The 18,710-nt window shown below is 44.2% G+C and overlaps 3 protein-coding genes across 4 annotated transcripts in view; 2 read left to right on the top strand and 1 right to left on the bottom strand.

The window, feature by feature from the left end:
- LOC126556976 (probable ribonuclease ZC3H12B) overlaps positions 1-1,337 on the top strand; it is a 288,446-nt gene extending 287,109 nt beyond the window's left edge. For both annotated transcript variants that reach the window (XM_050212559.1, XM_050212560.1), the window contains 2 exons: positions 191-939; positions 1,018-1,337. In XM_050212559.1, the coding sequence (XP_050068516.1) occupies positions 191-939; positions 1,018-1,332 (1,064 nt within the window). In that variant the 3' untranslated portion in view covers positions 1,333-1,337. The remainder of the gene's footprint in view (positions 1-190; positions 940-1,017) is intronic.
- A 3,298-nt stretch (positions 1,338-4,635) lies between these two features.
- On the bottom strand, positions 4,636-15,447 carry LOC126559634 (uncharacterized). Its single transcript, XM_050215804.1, has 12 exons — positions 15,195-15,447; positions 12,472-12,597; positions 12,201-12,386; positions 11,972-12,130; positions 10,806-11,898; positions 9,661-9,955; positions 9,491-9,584; positions 9,278-9,419; positions 8,298-8,873; positions 5,937-8,231; positions 5,371-5,865; positions 4,636-5,220 (listed from the first exon to the last, which is right to left on the bottom strand). The coding sequence occupies exons 1-12, from the start codon at positions 15,372-15,374 to the stop codon at positions 4,640-4,642; spliced, it is 6,222 nt and encodes a 2,073-aa protein (XP_050071761.1). The 5' UTR covers positions 15,375-15,447; the 3' UTR covers positions 4,636-4,639.
- A 1,665-nt stretch (positions 15,448-17,112) lies between these two features.
- On the top strand, positions 17,113-18,322 carry LOC126558302 (zinc finger HIT domain-containing protein 2). The gene is made up of 2 exons (XM_050214295.1): positions 17,113-17,140; positions 17,200-18,322. The coding sequence occupies exons 1-2, from the start codon at positions 17,118-17,120 to the stop codon at positions 18,320-18,322; spliced, it is 1,146 nt and encodes a 381-aa protein (XP_050070252.1). The 5' UTR covers positions 17,113-17,117.
- Positions 18,323-18,710: the final 388 nt, after the last annotated feature.

Here is an 18,710-nt window from a genome sequence, read left to right as displayed (position 1 = left end):
CTTTTAGGTGTGATGGATGGTACAGAAAAACTGGCTTAGTGATAGGTGCCATTTTTAGAAAAGGGTTATCCTACAGAAACTGATGTCCAAAGTGCTAAGGCCAGACAAATAATACCTTAACTCCCTGCTGCAGTCCTTCGGTAGTAGTAAAGGGCCCTTAGTGTATGTGTTTCTGTTCGTTTCGTTTTAGGTCGCACAAGATCAAACGTACCTTCGGAAAGCGTCAATACCCCTTACGGTAGCGGTGGCATGACTCATGCACACGGTGGACACTCCGACCTGCTGTCACTTCCCCATCCGACTGTGCAGCATCCAGCCGTACGCCAGCAGCCACCGCAACAGTTGCCTTTCCACGCTCCACCAGTGCCAGTGGCCAGTAATCGAGCCGTTCCGTGGGATCTCTCCCCACAGCAGCAGCAGCAGCAACTTCATCAACATGCCAGTATGGTGGACGTGCAGCAGATATTTCCCAAATCTCATAGTATAGAAAATATATCTAAGGAACCGCCGCCACCGTACGGTCATGCCGGGCTCCATCACGCCGGTTGCTACGGTGCCCAACCGCTTTGGACCCGACAGCAACCTCCGTCCCAGCAGTCACCCCAACCCCAGGCAGCGGGCCCCGGAGGTGCGAGTGGGACAGGCGGACCAGTAGTACAGCAGCAACCGCCCCCACTAGACCAGAACGATCCGAACGGGCTGGTCGATAGCGTTAATTTACATCGGAAGTTACAGCGTCAGCTAACCCTCAATCCTGCTGGCTGTGATCCTCGAATATATCAAATGCAAAGGCTGCAGCAGCAACAGCAATCGTCCCAGCAGCATAATCCCCCGCCACAAGCCGCTTCCCAGCAGCAGCTGTCACCGCACCGACCATTGGCTCCATCCCTTAGCGGTGGTACACGTCCTACGCCTTCTACCCAGTGGGAACTACATCAGGTAAGTCGTCACAGCGCAAATCTATTTTAGTTCTATTTTAATGAGAGAAAATAATGCTTTCCTTTCCGTTTTGTACAGCATGTCACTCGGATCGCTTCGGCACCAGATTCCACGCGTCCCTGGGGTCACAATGGGCCACCACCGGCTTCTTCCTCTGAACCGCATATCAACCTTGGCTGGTCGTCCAGTCCCGGGACGCCTGCCCTACAACAACAACAACAGCAGCAGCAGCATCATCATCAGCAACAGCAACAGGACCGCCGTCGGTTGCATTACCATCTGGCCAGTATCTTCCCGGAGGATCAAGTACAAACCGTCATGCAGATGTATCCGGACGAGACGAACCCGCAGAAAATATGTGCCGCCATACTGGCCATGTTTCAGAAGATGTGAATCAGCAATTGTTGGGAGGGGGACGGTTGGGTGGTCGAGAGAGGTTGACTAATGGAATACTCAAAACACTCCGTTAATGTTAAGACAAAAATTTTCATTATTTCTCTTTCCCTCTCCCCCACTCTCTCTCTCTCTCTTTTTCTGTCTATTGTACTTGTTGGAAACATAAACCGGGATCCACTTAGTAGCACATGTCACCATTCGCGGTACGCGTGTCCATTCAAATCCGTACTGTCGCTAATACTTATCGTGTAGTAATATTATTATTTTATATTAATTATTATCCTACGATTGGTGGTAGGGTTGCGAGTTTGGACTTTGCCAAGCATGGCTTCGAAATGGCGTTGAATATTATCGTACAATGACTTCCAGCAGCAGGATTGCGTGGTCATTGTGCATTAGCGTGGAAAGCCATCGCGACGAGAGAAAGAGAGAAAAAGATCGATCCAGATCGAGAGCATGAGCAATGGGCAAGCGGCAAGAAAAAAAAGCGAAACAAGAAACATAATCTCAGCAGATTTTATTTAAGAACACAGTTCGTTTGTGGACGTCGGTAGATACGACGTTTACTACTTCTTCCAGTTAGTTACTACCGCTAGTAACGTTGTAAAGATATTGACCGCCTGACGGGCAGAATATTAAAATTGATAAGGCAAAGCAGGAAGGAAAAAATGGAAAATACACATCTTCAAATCTATTACCGCTTTTACTATGCTATAATCTGTTAAAAACACGTTTCCCATCTATTTACCGAATTTCCTGTTTCAACGATCCTGCTACTACACGCGTTTGCATTACGATGACACCACTACAGAGACAGAGCAGGACAGGGATACAGATGGTGTCCATCAAGGCGAGCAAAGCAGCAAAGCCTAGGTTACTAGATTATTACTAGGGGCATCCATACATACACATATATATTGCTTTACTTCATATTGGAGTATGAGTTTGTGCTTAGCTGTGAAGGAGAAAAAAAAGGATAAATAGGTATCCACACACACAGCCACAGGTAGACACACTTACATGCAGGGGCGTTTCGTTTGTTTTTTTTTTTTACAGCAACCTTCCGATACTGCTGGTAATGTAGTTATGAAAGTCCTTTCGCCGCATGTAGAAAACAGTATTCCGTTCATTTTTTTTTTATTTCGATGATATTACAAACTATTACAATGAAATATAGAACAACATAAACTTGTACCGTTTATATGACCCTTTTTTTGTTTGTTTTCTTGGCTATTTAGTGAAGTTCATGAGAGAGAAAACTCAGAACACACAGCAAAGAAAATACTAACAAGGCCCCCACATTTTTTTTTCGTTTATGCTTCCTATGTACTACACGCATATTAAGCAGGTGTTAGAAGATCGTTAAAAGTCTTCTCTATACACAACATAAAAAGTTAACAGTCGCGCACAGAGAACAGGATGCCAGTGGTGGATTTTATTTGAGAAGAAATTGTTTTGGGCTGCCAGAGGACAAGGCAGTGTATAAGCTGAATAAAGAAGAAAACTGTGCTGGATATCCCAGCGCTGGATACTGCTGTAATCTGCAAAAACAATACCAATAGTGTTTGCGTGTATTTTTTTAAATTAATCTTTTTTTTTCTACAGAGTCGCGTTGCATAGCGACACAAATGTGGAAGAAACTATTCTGATGCACGATTGAGAGATGATCGACGGCTTGCTACGATTTGATTCCAGGAGAAACCAGCGATTGAAACTCTGCAGCAGAATTGCACCCAGTTACTACGGATTTTATAGGATGCTAGTTTTCTTGAAGAATAATGTACATGCTATATACCAGAAGTATCTGACACGAGGGCGAAGAAAACCATAGGAGAGCCCGTCTTTCAGGATCAAGTGGACACAAACTTTGAACCGGTTTTAAGGGAAACGGAAATACGTCGTGCTCTGGACCGAGGTGATCGAGATTCAAGAAATTTCTTTCATTTCAGCATTAATACAGGAGACACCATCGTGCTCGCTTATACCATGAGTTGCAAACTCTTTATTAGCAAATCATAAAACCACACACTCACATGATAAAAATATAATTCCACACGTCCGGAAAAGCTTACAACGAAAGTTTAGTAGGATTTTTTCATAAAACGCTAAAATATGAAAAACACGAGACAGTAAAGATGCCAAACTCCTCCCGTCGTCAAGCGTGTCATATAGATATAGATTTTTTTCTTCCGTTTTTCGTATTCTCAAATAGTTTATTATACCTTTAGGACAGTGTCCAGCTCTTTGTGTTATTGTTGCTAACGCCAGTTTGTCACTGCGACACGAAGTGCAACATCAGCTCCATCCTTTTCATGCACATGTGGTGTTGATGGTGATCATTTTTCATACAATTAATTGTTAGTAGTACTAATGGTTGTTTCTACTCAAGGAATATGTGTTGTTTAAAATGTTCATTCGTATGACTGTAGTTCAACTGTTTTATTGATTTCATATTCTGATTTCTGAGCGGGATAACGGACGACATATGCGCACAACAACAAACCCCTCCGATGCTTTGAAACTATCACCTCGGTTGGCCGATGCGTGCTACTCTTGGGGACAAGAAAACAAAAAAAAAACACCTATACTAAGCTACTAACAAGAATCCTGCGGAAGAAGAAAACAAATACGTTATCCCAAAAATTCAGTTCCCGCTTCAATTGCTATGTTGCGTTGCAATTGCAACACAATGCACATGTATTACATTGAACAAAAAAGCTGATTTGTAAATGGTGTAAATCCAAAAAAAGAAAAGCATGCAATCTGTACCGGTGGTACAATCAAATCAAAACCAAAAATGACTTTCTTTTGTAGCTCAAAAATTTAGAACTAGGATTTTTCATAAAAATCTAAACCATTTGTTTTAGTGTTTCTTTTATCGTCCCACCCTTACGAATGTGTGTGTGTGTGTGTGTGTGTGTGTGTGTGTGAACATGACTAGCGTTACATGTGTTCTACTTTCATGTCCTGTGTTCCAGGGTGGTCATTATACGCGGTTCCCATTCCCACCTAAAAGAAAAACTAATATGCAATTCCTTCATAGACCAATTACACTAAATGCCAAATTACAAAGCCTACTAAACCTATCAAACAAAACCTCCAAAATCATGCTTCTTTCGCTCTCTCACTCACTCTCTCTCTCTCTCTGTCTGTCTGTCCCGGGTTCACCATCAATGGTTGCTAGGAGTAAGGATGAGAGAAGCGTGTCACCACCAAGACACTGCCAACCAAGCGCGTGATACATTTGCAAAACAACGATGGAACGTGCCCACACACACCACAACGGTTCGGCAGTTTTACCTATTTACATGATCGAACAGAGCCCGGACGCTTCGAGGCCACTGGTCACCCGTGGCTGTCGGTTAAACTCAATGGCCTTCAAGCAGCCTTTCGGCTCATACGCAACATCAGTTGTTTCTTCAAACGCAACCACTGCAGCATCTTCCGCTGCAGCCGTCGGCGTCGTCGTCGTAGCTGCTGCTGACGAATCTTTATTATTGGACTGTTCGGAACCGTTCTTTTCTTGCCGTTCTTCCCAACTTCCGGCACCATCATCTTCGTTTCCGTTATCACCATGCTCCTGCTGCTCGTCCTGTGTATCTTCGCTAAAATTATTCACATTCCCACCGTTATTGGTATCGCCAGTTGGTTCCCCGTCGTTGGCCGACGACGCACCGCCGTGATTAATATGGCCACTGTAAGACTGCTTCGTCTTTGTGATGTTGATTTTGATTTTGTTCGGCACGACCACGGCCGACTGGGCAGCGTCCTGCATCTCCACATTGCCGTCGATCGTGGCCTTAGGTTGCACCACAACGCCCATCTGGTTGGATGATTCTGAAGGTGATGGAATGCTTTCGGCAGGAATAACGTCGTCGTACAGTTCTGCGGGAAATAGTTGGTAAATTTTTAAGCAATAGATTGCGAGACTACGTAGTTCAAGGCTTAGGCTCAACGAACCCAATTACAAGTATCAGTAGATTTGGAGCAATCTTGTTCGACAACTCGCACAATGTGTACTGTATCAACACTTACCCTCATCTGCCGCGTTAGTATTGGTGGCCGGAGAAGGATTTTCTACCTCCACCAAGCTGGACTCGATCGTACCGACATCCTCGAACAGTGCATCCTCCTCGTCCGCTTCGTCGTCCTCCTTCGGTTCCTGCTTTATCTTAACGCACAGCAACTGTCCGCCATCTACCGTTCCAGGCTCCCCGGACGTACTATCAATCGGTTTGTCCTCGATCTCATCCAAATCTGTCACCTCGATGTTGGGTTCCTGTATGAAAAGATCCTCATCGATTTGACGTTCCTGGAATTCGGGCTGTCGCGGTGATTTGACATTTCCTATGGCTGCCCCAGACGACTCTTCATCGGCCTCTGCAGCACCATCAGTTGCAACAACGCCGTCACCTTCTTTTTCGCCACTCGGCTGTTCATCACCGTCGTCGTCGAGGATTTCTTCTACGACGGGTTCCACAGCCGGCAGCACTATCACATCATCATCATCGTCTTCCTCCATTTGATTACCTACGCCAGAATAAATCTCAGGATGTTAAATACAAATAGCTTTTTCCTTGTGTTAGGTTAATAATGCTTACCTGTTTTGCTAGATGATTTTCCGTCCAAATTTTCCCCGGTACCCTCCCCATCGGCAGCTCCTGCTTCACTCGTGTCCATCGCCTCCCCATCTTCAGTCTTCTGGCTCTCATCCAACGACGCGCCGAGCGTTCCGTTGCCCAGCGTCGATTCGGACATCGTTAACGATGCCTTGTAATCTTCGTAGCACAACGGATGGTACGTGCTACCGTCAATGCGGACCGCATTCTTCAGATGCCACTCTTCCGTTTCCTCATTGTAGAAGTGTTCGAATGTATCATGACACATGTGACACTGTCGATCGTCTTCGTCTGAGCCGGCCGGACAGCTTGGCTGCGGTGAGTCATCGTGCGTCGCAAACTCATCTACATCCAATGCACTGTTGCCGATTCCTCCACCACCACCAGCCTTTTTCGGCTCACCCTGATCAGTCTGTTGGGTTTCAAACCAATTCTTCTCCCGCTCTTCCAAGTCCTCGATCTCCTCGTACTGGATCCAGTCCGACACGTCGTAGTACCACTTGCGCGAGTGTGCCTTCCGTGCCGAGTCTCGGTCGCGTCGATTCTGCCGGAAGTGCCAATCCAGATGCTGGCTGTACTTCATTGTCTGCTCCGGTGGAAACCGTACACCGCAACTGCTACACTGCATTCCTGAGAATAGTTGATGCACAACGGCCGTCTGACGTTTCTTGATCGTGTCCGGCTTATCTAGCAGCACGGGGTCAATTTCTGGAATGGGTGATTTATCCTTTTCTTTGGATTTGTTGGCCGCGTCCTTCGGATCCTTCGAGTCAGCAGTGGAAGATCCTGCGCCTTCGCCGGTTGATTGGGGAGGCGTCGGTGAAGATGAGCTGCCACCGCCCAACTTTGTTATGATGCCGGCCGCAACTATCTTTTTATACAATTCTTCCACATTAATGTTCGATAGAAGAGGCAACCCTGCTGCGGAAGCTGAAGATGCTGAATGCTGCTGCGCAGCGCTTGGTGCTGCTCCTCCAGCAACAATTGCCTTCTCGTCAGCTTCTATCCGATAGCCGGGACCGTTCTTCCCAGCTGCACCAGTTTGCATCGCCATCGAGGGCATTAAGTTTGTGAGATAATCTAGCCCAGTGGAGGTGGAATTCGGAGGCGCAACTCCCGGATGGTGCAGACCGATTCCCGGTGGAAGACTGTTCATAGGTCCGAAGCCCATGCCAGGCGGCCCGGAAGTGGGCAGCGCAGGTGGTCCCGTTGTCGGAGGAGCAAATGGTGGATTGAGAGGTATCGGTGGCGATAAAGTGCCTCCATCTTTTGGTGGGGTTCGCAAATCACGGTACATCGGTGTGCGGATCATGTCGCGGATATAGACCCGACCCGGCACTACACCGTTGGGTAGTGCGGTGAACCGTATGTAGTAATCACGGTCACGCGATCTCACCAACATCGGCAAACCACCGTAATCCACCGGAAATGGTTGTTCATCTATCAGCACCGTCAGCAGAAAGTCCGCAAACTGTAACCGATGCATGACGCCGTACACTTCGAACATTTGCGGCTTACAGTCCAGAAACACCGGTATCATGTATTTCGCATCGACGATCATGTTGATCTTACCCGCGACGAGATCTTTGCGGCTGTCGCCGATTTTCACCTGCGGCGCCGGACCAGCGATTTTAAACACTCTCGGCTTACCGTCCAACACGATCGTTGAAGGTTTGTCGCCGAAATAGCATTCGTACCAGGAATCGTCGATGTACAGCTCCCTCGTGGGAGCCCCCAAACGCATCTGATACACTTTATTCTCAATGCTAACGGATTTGTACGGTTCGTTGAACCCTAGCTCGAACGTTTCGCGGTCGTCTACCACCACCATCCGGGCACCCTTTTGAAATCCGATCTCCTTCGGCTCGTCCCAGTTGATAAAGATGACGGCAATTTCCTCGTAGAAGCGTATCTCCCGTTGGATTCCGTCGATGTTTATCGTACGCACGCTATCGTTTATCTTGGGCAGTGCCGGATTCATCATCGACAAACCATTGGTCGGTGGTACTCCGGCCCCGCCTACCAGTACGCCCAGCGGTAACGGACCCGGCGGTGTAGGGAAGCGAGGCATACCGTCGCCCATCACCGGGAACGGTGATTGCTCCCAAGGACTTGGCACCACCATTCCGGGACGAATGCCTCCGCCACCTGGCATCGGAGGTACAACCATCGGTCCACCAACGATTGGTTTAACGCCGGCAGGACGATTTGCCCAAGCCGGTCCGGGGAGAACAGGGTCGACACGATTCCACTTTGATTCCCGTATTCTCCGTGGATCTGTGGAAAGATTGTTTTGAAATTATATTCAGGGTGAACAGTCAAGAATTTCCTTCAACCACTTACCCCGTTGTGCACGAATATCGGGCGGCGGGACGGATGTCGGTGGAATACCAATTCCAGCAAACGGTGGTACAACATCGAACGGTTTGCCAAGCGGCGGTTTTCCATCGATGGGATGAATTTTGCCTCGAAAGTCGTTCACAACACTGCCGATGTTGTCCTTTGAATCGTTCATCCGCATACCGGACATGCCCGGCCCCATCATCGGTCCCGAGACACCCGTTACAATCACATCATCGTCACCACTCAACGATCCAGTATCATCGATTCGGATAATCGTCGGTTCCTGACGCTTCACCGACTCGATCCGCTGAGCCTGGCGAATCTTTTGCGTTTCGTTTAGCTGAATTACCTGCTTCATAAGTATATTGTACTGTTCGGGCGTAATTTCTCCCTTTTCCATTTGTTCCTGTGCCTGCGCGATAATTGTCTTGATGTTGGTGTTCATAATGTCCATCGAGTTGTCATCGTCGTCCTCGGTAAGATCGTGATGTGGTGGCAGCTGCTGCTGAAACCGATGATCGATATCGCCCGGTTTGGCAAGCGAACTGATCGATCGGCGGCGTTCAATCGGATCATCTGCGGAATCAACAGTTCAAATAAATTTGCCATTTTCCAATATTCTATCTCCGTTTTTTCTAGTGATGGGAAATCCTCCTTCAAGTGATGAAAATTCACGAATCCACTCCAAATCCGAAGTTTAAAAACTGTCCGGAAACATCCGGAGTAAGCTCTAGAGCAAGTTGAATTTAAATAAGGAGTAATCTCCGATATTAAATCTGGTTTCCGGAGTCTACCGGTGATTCAAGTTCGGATTCAAAACCGAAATCGAAATCGAAATTGCTATCGACAACTGTGTAATTCCTGTGTCGCCTCCGCATTCTCCCAAACAAAAAATATATTCGTTCTGTAACATAACATACCCCCACTAACAACTCGTCAAAAAGGAGGATTTACCCATCACTAGTTCTTTCGATACATACCAGGCAATTTATTGTACAACAGAGGTCTACCGAGTCGATCCTTTTCTAGACTTTTGCTCACATCGCCCAGCTTTGCACTGTGGGTGCTGTTGGTTCGCTCGGAAAGTGGAGATCTTGGTTGGTCCACTGCGTTGTCATCCATCTGTAAAGGTAAATTGAACAACATTATTATTTGGTTGTACTCCAAGAACAGAAACGCAATGAAGCCTTTACCTTTGGAAAATCTAAATCTCTTCCATCGCCTGAGATCAGTAGTGTACCTCCGATAGGTAGCTGTCGAAGATCAACATCTTCGTTACCGAATAACCTATCAAGGTAAAACGAAAAAATACAATTAATAATCACTTGCCAATACAAAAGGTTTACAAGCTATAACCACTTACGCATCCAACATTTCCGCCTTGCTCTTCTTCGCGTTCGGTTCCTCATAATTGGTGGTGCTGGTTCGCTTCTTTCCATTGGCGAACACATCCGTATCTTCCAGCTCATCCGAGCGCTTCGATGGAGAGTCCTTTGACGATGAGGATGATGCATCAAGCTTCGAGCCACTGTTCGTTGGCAAATCATGCTCCGTTGGCGCATGTTTCGGCGTGATCAGCTGAAGAGGAATTGCTCGTAAATCGATATCTTTAGCAATCATAGCCGAAAGAGCTTCTTCGTCGTCTGTTGCGCTATTATCTGAAATAAATTGTAAGATTAAATATGGCACTCGTCTCACACACGCACACACACAAACACCGCGCATCTCACAAGCGAGGAAACAGACCACAAAGTGTCCGCAGCCGTTGCTTGCTCATGTTTTTTCTTTCTGCAAATGTGATCCGGTTTTTATTGACTTGATTACGAATGAACACGGAATGAACGCTTCTCCATCGTAATCGACTTTCCATCCGTCCGAAATCCTCCAAAAACCTGAACAACTAGACTAAATCAGACACACTTGGCAAAATAGCACCATTCAAGATCGAAAGGAGAGAGAGTAGATTCGACGACGAAAAAAAAAACGCTTCATTCGACATATTACCGGGGCGGAGAACTCTGTACTGATCCCTTATAGGGTGAAGGGATTTCGGTGTGCGTTCTTCTACGATTATTCGTTTTTATTTTGCAACCAAAATCTGTGCCTGTTTTTAGCTTGTTCGTATGTTGTATCGTTGGTAACTCTATCAGCTAGAAGAATTCATGAATTGTTAGTTCTTCTACAGTGACAGGATTACGTAGCAGTGACAGAGCAGCGGACCAACAGTTGTTACGCTACACACGTTTCTGTTACTCAGCGGAATGTTCTTTTTCACTCTCTCTCAAATACACACACACGTACACCAACACAGACACAGTAGAGAAATAGTTTAAAAAACCCCCATTACTACAACGTGCGCCACGTGTATTCAACCCATCCCTGATCTTATTTGTAATTTTGCACTAACAAACAACGGAGATCGGTAGCTTTTGGCTTAGATCGTCATCAACACACCGATACCGGATGGGGTACTAAATAATAGGATAATGTGATGAAGATCGCTCTTACTTTGTACTTCCGACGCTTTTGGCCCCACCATCATCATCGCCGCCATTGCGTCATCTGTATCCTCCGCAACGGTGCGTACTTCCGACACAGGGTGCTCATCTATCTTGATCCGTTTTTGAGGACCGACGCCAAAGCGAGGATCAAGTTCAGAGGAACTCCCAACTGCTGCTGCTCCGGGATATTCGCCTATCTTTTTACTGTCGAGATTATTGTTGCGAGCTTGCTGAGATGATTTGCCACCCGCAGTTCCAGGTATCGTGTCCGAAACAGTTCGACTTTCTAACGATCGTGATTTACCCTTGGGACTGTGGTCGTTTTGTGAGTGATGCAAAGATGAAGATTTTTCCGACGAGGATTTCTTCTTTACCGGCGAGCTGGTGTGGGGTGATGATTTCCGACCACCATGCGGCGAACCATCGCTGGCACTATGCGTGCGCTGTTTCCGCTTATCGGTACTGCTGCTGCTGCTGCTGCTACCCGTACGTGTAGACGACGAAGACGATTTGCCACTTTTCGCCGACGATCTACTGCTTGAAGCTGATGATAATGAAGGGTGTTCTTTTCTATCTTTCCTCGACTTCGCTTCGTGCTCGCGACGAGATTTGTGCGCGGACGAACTACTGCTCGTGGAGGAAGATGATATGGTTTTCTTGCCACGAGCGCCTCCTTCTTCCAGCAGTGTGTCAGGTCGTAAGGTATCTCGGGGTTTTCCACCAAGATCCCGTTCCTTTCCGAGCATGGCCGATGATTGCTTTGTGCCAGGAATAGCGTGATTTGCCGAGTCCATTGAACCTGCAGCAAACGTGTGCGATGGAACTAGTAATGGTCCTGGCCCTCCTACTAATCCGGAATGATTATTCATACTACCGACAGGCGTTGACGATGATGATGCACCATGCTGGGCCGCTGTTGCTTGTTGTTTCGCTAACCGAGGATCACGCGTCTTTACCATATTGATCATGCCTTGGGGAACGGGAGCTATACGGGATTTCGCTGGTGGAACGATGCCCGAGATAAGACCAGCAGCAGCAGCTGGGTGCATAGCTTGGGGACCAGCAATGCCGTCTGATGCTTTTAGTAACTCTACCGAAGGCTGAAATTACAAGAATAAACTAAACATAAGTATTTTGTAGGCAAAAGCCATAAGAAACCGAGAAAGTTCTTACCTCCTTTGCAACGCTTTCCGTTTGAATGCTTAATTGCTTTTCCTGCTCTAGAATGCGCTTCTTCGTCGTAAGCAACTCTAGCTCGAGCTTTCGCGCTTGCAACTGCAACAGCTCTCGCTGTTTATCCCGAAGCTTCTGCTGCATTGCTAGCGTTGGTTCCTTAAGAGAGGAAAATAAACATTAAAATATCTCACCGGACGAGGTTTCGCTATCTCAACACTTTGCTTACATTGCCCTTCAGGAACATAGGATTCAGATGGATGGAGGCTGCCTTCGGTTTCAGCTGTGCCGTAATGGGCCAACCCGGATCTATTGAGTTAATTTTTACATCCAAAGTGTACAGCTTCGACTGTTGAAATACCTCATTCCACGTTTGCCTCAGGCTGAACATTTTTTCCCGTATCTTTTCATTAACCTGAAACGAATTGTGGAATGAACCGAAAATAAACCTCGTTATTACTTTCGTTACCTGTATCGTTTCTACATCTTTCCTTACATACCGTTTGAAACACGCCGCAAAACATATTCACTATGACCTGACTGAAGAGCGTCTGATACTGCTTGCCCACATTCTTAACGATGGAATCAACGAGGTAAAGTATTGGCAGTTTTACATCAGGTGCAACCTATATTAAAATCAATGTACGTTACAACGGAAGATGTGGTGAATGCGTTCTGCAGCAAGCAAACAAAAATAAACATATTCTTTTTCTCTCTTTTCTTACAGACACACTATCGACAAAACAAATCGTGGAAAATGAGATGAATTGGGAGATGATATTCTCTAACGAATGCCACATATTCAAAAGAAAGCTTGCGCTCGTTTCTCTCGAACGATTGGAATGAAAAAGGTAATGTAATTTCCATCCAAGCCCATTAATTCAAATGGCATAATTACAAGTGTACACCCAACGAAAGGGGTAGCAGGACAACAATTTTTACTATTAAAAGTTATCTTTCGTGATAACCGTATCTTCAAACAGTGTTATTCTATTCTTTAGTTTCGCACAAAAACGTAACGAAGCGCACACGATTCATAAGATTTTTAAGGAATTCGTTTGTATACTTAAGAAGAAAAAACATTCTGGCATCAGATTATAGTTTACTTTACAGTTTCAGTGCTTTGTAAGCAATTTAGTTGAACCAAACATACTATTCCAGCTTAAAAGCCGACTTTTTTTTTACTCATTTTCAGAGTTATACTTGTTTTGAAGTGACTCAAATACCGGCAAAACCCTACATTCACCAGGGTGTGGCGCTTGGTTTGTGTTTTCCTTCAGCCAAAGAATAGTGGCAGAGTGTTTTAGAAGTTACAAAAGTTAAAATAATAATAACAAAACTAAAAAAAAGATAACATAATAAACAAAAACTGAACAAGTCCAGTCAATAACGTTTCGTTATTACATCGCAGGGAATTAAAAGATAGTTCGCTTCAGAATGATTTATTGTTCAATAGTTCAATTAACTGTGTACTCTTGTGTTTTGAACTTTTTTGGCTTGGTCACCACCTTTTTTTTTGCATGATCTCTTTTCCTTTTCTCTCTTTTCACTCCTTTTTTTATGCTTTAAGGGTTGGAAATTGACTTAAAAAAGATTGATTTTATATTGCTCAGTTCGAGATTGCTCACTATCTTTAAGCTGCTTTAAGGCAAACGATTGCCATCATTTTGTGGTGACATTTTGTTCATTACTCTTTAACTTTTACTTTGGGCATAATTACGAAGCGTACGATTAATAGAGCTCAAAATACAGATTTCTTATTGACGAAATGGATGCGTTTAAAAGACTATATGGATTTTCTATGATTTATTTCGATTGCCAAATCACATGCCGACCCCGACCGTTCATATTTTTACTTGTTTTTCCTTCCGTTGTTCTAAGTGTAAGTGTAAGTTGAGTGGATTATACACTATCAGTCGAAACGTTTGCACTAAATCGAGTATTCTATATTAGGAAAATCCTTTCGATTTCGCTCCCTATTTTCAGAAAATATATACTTGTTGCGGTGGAATAAGTGATCCATGTGCCAGAGATAGCTAGCCTGGATTGTTTGGGTGCTTGAGTTCAAACGGTGTGACAAACGAGTCTGGAGTAAATAATTTACACGATTTACAGAAGGAGAAAGACAACAATGGCATTTCGGAGCATCAGATCGGAACGTAAGTGAAACATCGCTAAGTCTAGAAAGGAATGAAAATTGCATCTTGCCGTTTGCTTCCCTTGTTATATTTTTTTTCTATTTAACGTTCTTGTGCATCAATTATTCTGACTGTTGCCTTTCTTTCTTCTTTCTTGAATATTAGCTACTACGCAGATACTGCATTGGTCTGATAATTGTTGGCAAAATTCCTTCAATTGAGCATTCCCGGAGGGGGAGCTGAAGTATCTTCTATATTTAGACATGGATTAAGATGTTGACTGTAGATTGTCTTCAACATTCTTCTATCTTGTCCAGACTCTCAATTTCTGAGAGCATCCCCTTGCCGTTCAAATGACAATAAATGTTATGGTCTTACAAGACTGTTTGGAAAGAAATACGGTATTGACGACACTCATGGGTATCAGATGTCATATGTCCCCTATTATGTGTTCTCGCCGTGCAGTGTATATGAGAAAGTTTTTTTTTAAATAGCTGTTCGAAAACAACTGATAACGCTGTAAGTAAACACGGAACACATGCTACGAATGAATCACACGAAAAATCGTCAAATCAATTTAATTTAATTTAAGGCATTCGTTTTAACAAAAAAAATTCACTATATAAACTTTGTACTCATAATTCATGCTCAAGACGTCATACATAGGACACGATAAGGTTTGCGAAAAGACAAGATACAATTTTCTAAAGATTCAAGCTATTATATATTTTTTTAAGTTGCTGTGGCACAAGTGTTCAACAGCTAATGAGGTAAACTAATTTACTTTTGGCCATCCTTACATGGACTCATATCATTTTACTATATCACAGATTATGTTTTACACTACAATTTCCTCACATTGCGCAATGTTTCACAAACGTTGCTTCTGAGAATAGGTATGTCACTTAGAGTGCATTATTTAGCTAGCTGATTTTTTTTGCCCCGATTTAAACTTAACATCTCTGACTACATTAGACCGATTTGTGCTACCGAAAGTGATCGGTACCGGCAAGCCGTTGGTCGTAATATGAACATTTAGCTGTAGATAATAGAATGGTAAGAGTAGCGGACATAAATTGTTTAACCTTTGTCAGGTGCTTTTCCACCGCGTTCACGATGATCTGGGCGTACTCGAGGTTTTCCTCGGCCAGTATTGTCAACATGTTTATCAACGGTTTGCTGTTGACATTCAGGTCGGCTAGACTGGAGAGATACTCTTTCTCGATCTGCTTCGCCCGGCCCTCGACCGCCGTCGTCTGCTCCATGGCCGTGTAGTACGTAGAGCTGTCACGCAAAGCGAAACCTTGGGCAACGCCAGATACGAGACACGCGAACGATGACGGCTGCCGGCTATGTCGGTGCAACAGTGGCAGTAGGGCAGGGCGTTTAAAGCCTTTGCTGCTAATCCTCCACCGCTACACGATACAGCTGGACTCCTTCTTGACTGCACGCCAAGCAGTGGACAGATGTCCGATGCTCTCTGCCGTTCTTACGTCCACTGGAAAAGAGAGGAAGAAAAAGATACATGTCACTTCCATTGCGTACACTACCTTTCCGCTGATTTGATATTGAACGGGAGGGAGAACACGAAACAAAACCATAGTAACGCGACATAGTAACACTGAATGAAAAAGCTCCATATCTGGGCTGTATCGCGAAGCAAATATCACCGAGAATGAAATCTTAGTAGGGCGTTCAACTGGTTCTACTGTTCGCGTTTTCCAGAACCTAGAAACACTACTACAACCAGGTTCATCTTGAATATAAATTTCTAATTCGTATTCAATAAATTTAACACATCACACGCACACATAAACTTTCGCTTACATGAGTCAATTATTAATGCATTAATACTGGAATACGATTTCGCACCATCATTAGCATTGCATTACACCAATTAACGAGTAGCTGAGCCAGAGTTGGTTTGATCGATTGACAAACTGAAGTCAATCGTAGCATCCTACTTCACTGTAACTTTTTACCGAATTTACCGTAATTTTAACTGTAAATATATTATTTCAGTACCAAAATGCTTCACTATGCGTGCGTGAGTTTACGAAATTAAAACATCGAAATCATCTATATTCCTCAACGACACAAAACCGTCCAAAACCTGACGGACATTTAACGAAACACATCGCATTTCATCGCGCAGCTACGTCTTCTTCTTCCAACCACCCTGATGCTCCTTCTTCACGCGTTGAGTCATCTATTGCACTTTTTCCGACCAGAATTGCACCACTAATAACACCGATAAACCGTAACTAACGCACTCCACTTCACTTACCTGTGGTTACGCGTAGTATTTGCACAGTTTCCACTAGAATTAAATGAAATCACACTTGTAAAATTACAATATTTCCGGACCAACGAGGCGCGTGCCTGTCGTGCTGTGAAAAATTTGCTACTTTATAATCGATCTTCGATGAACGTGGGCTTTCGTCGATTACTTTGATAGCCGTCGTGTAGAGAGCGGGTCAGCTCACTGTGTGGAGAGATTTGATCGAACGCAGGTTGACAGTTGGCTACAATCGTGGTGAGGCGTTTGAAAATAATTCTGGCATGTTTAACTCGTGCAATATAAAAATAAAGTGATTTATAGTTGTGAAAGATTTTATAATAATAATTATTCCATATAATAAAAATAACTAACTTCAATAACGAATATCGAGTAAACGTTTGTTGACCAAGTCAACATCGACGAAATCTCTCCGTTCATGACGGCAATTTTGGTTTCGAAAACAGGCAGAATGAAATGAATATCAAACAACAATTAGTTTAATTCTTTACCGAAGAATGATTTTTAGCCGAGATGCCGGAAAATCAATTATAAATACCAAAATGGCGTACTGATGCTTTTGTTAGGTTTATTCTGTATTTGTTTATTCTTTTCCAAAGTACCTTTCGCTGTCAAAATCAGGTTTGTGTACGGTTTCGGATCAAACGGGATCAAAAGGGTTACCGATAGTTTTGTTTAACTAAAACAAGCTTTTAAACAACATCCTACAATGAATGAAGAAATTTGCAAAATGTACGTATTTCATATCTGCAACATCTAGCATGAGTCACTAACTCTTTTACACTTTGTAGCTGTGAAATAACTAAAGCAAAGTACAACTGCCCGAGATGCAACTTGATGTTCTGTTCCGTTGAATGCTACAAAGCCCAACAACACCTCGAATGCTCGGAAGGCTTTTACCGGGAGAACATCGTGGAGGAACTGGCACTTCGAAAAGCGGAAACAGATGCCGCCGAATCAAGCAAAACTATGCTGGAAATCTTACAACGGGTAGAAGAACAAACGAATGCAATGCAGGATGAAGATTCCTCGGAGGAGACCGATTCGGTTCTACAGGATGCAGATCGCGACCTTGACTCGGATGATGAGGAACAGGAAGTACAGCTAGCAAGCCGATTGATGGGAATCGATCTGGACGATTCGGCCAAAGTGTGGGATAGATTGACCGACGCGGAAAAGGAAGAGTTTCAACGATTTCTAGAGAATGGTGATATCGTAAAAATGCTACCCGAGCCAAACATTTGGTGGACAAAACTGTACAAGGTGGATCTAGTGCAGGCAGCCGAGCAGCAATCCCAGCAGGAGCAAAACATGATCAAGAATTGTCCAAAAATAGCGAAGAACATCCCCAACTTGAGCGACCTGCTGAAAGACGCACCATCCCCAACGGTCCGTCATAATATGGCCAACGTGCTTGCGGCGTACACGTTCGTGTATCGATACTTTTTAGGAGATGTCCATGAAAGTGCATTGGAAACAATAGACTGTCTGCTTGGTGTGTGCATGAATCTTAAAAAGAGCGCCATTTATGATACAGACCTGATGGCTGTAACATCCGTTGTTAGCGAATGTTGTAATGCACAGCTTCCGACGGATAGTAAAACGTTGAGCGTACTGAAGGAAGACGTCCAGAGGCTGTTTTCTGGTCCGGAAGGATGTAGTAAAAAGTATAGAAGGTTTTTCCTACTGTCCGCTTTTTCGGACGTTCGTTCGCTACTGACCAAAGCCAAGCGCGAGCTAAAAGAAACGGACCAAAAAGCGAAGGAAAATTGTGAAAATGTATCCACCGAGAAGATTAATTTAAATGCCGGAGACCTAAAGCACGTGGATGGCCCATTGCTCAGAAGCTGTATAAAGAAAATAGATTTTTATCTAGCGTACGTGCGTTCGTCCCATTTTCAACAGTCGGATTAACATTGTTACATACTCTGTAGAATGCAAAAACACACCCAGCGCCGCTTGTTATCAAAATATAATACTTCTTTTTATTTTCATCTCGCTTATGAAATCATCTATACCTTCGTCTTTTCTTACACATACATATATACAATGTTTCATTGTACAAAAAGCAAAAACGAATCCGGGCGGGACAATAGTAAAAGTAAAACTGGTTCGAGTATTAAACCTTTTTTTACAACAGAGCCAATCGTCCCGATGTAAACACGATGCGTAAAAATAAGTTAAAAAAGTTGGAAAAACGCACAATTACAAAATAAAAAATAAACAAACCGAACAGAGAGTAAATCAAACAACCAACGAAGAAGATAAATCCTTTGGGGGTCATAATCCTAACGTCGTTCGA

The sequence above is a fragment of the Anopheles maculipalpis genome, chromosome 2RL (genome assembly GCF_943734695.1).
Source record: "Anopheles maculipalpis chromosome 2RL, idAnoMacuDA_375_x, whole genome shotgun sequence".
NCBI lineage: Eukaryota > Metazoa > Arthropoda > Insecta > Diptera > Culicidae > Anopheles > Anopheles maculipalpis.
The sequence above is the reverse complement of the archived record's forward strand: the minus strand, read 5'-3'. Positions and strand labels throughout refer to the sequence as shown.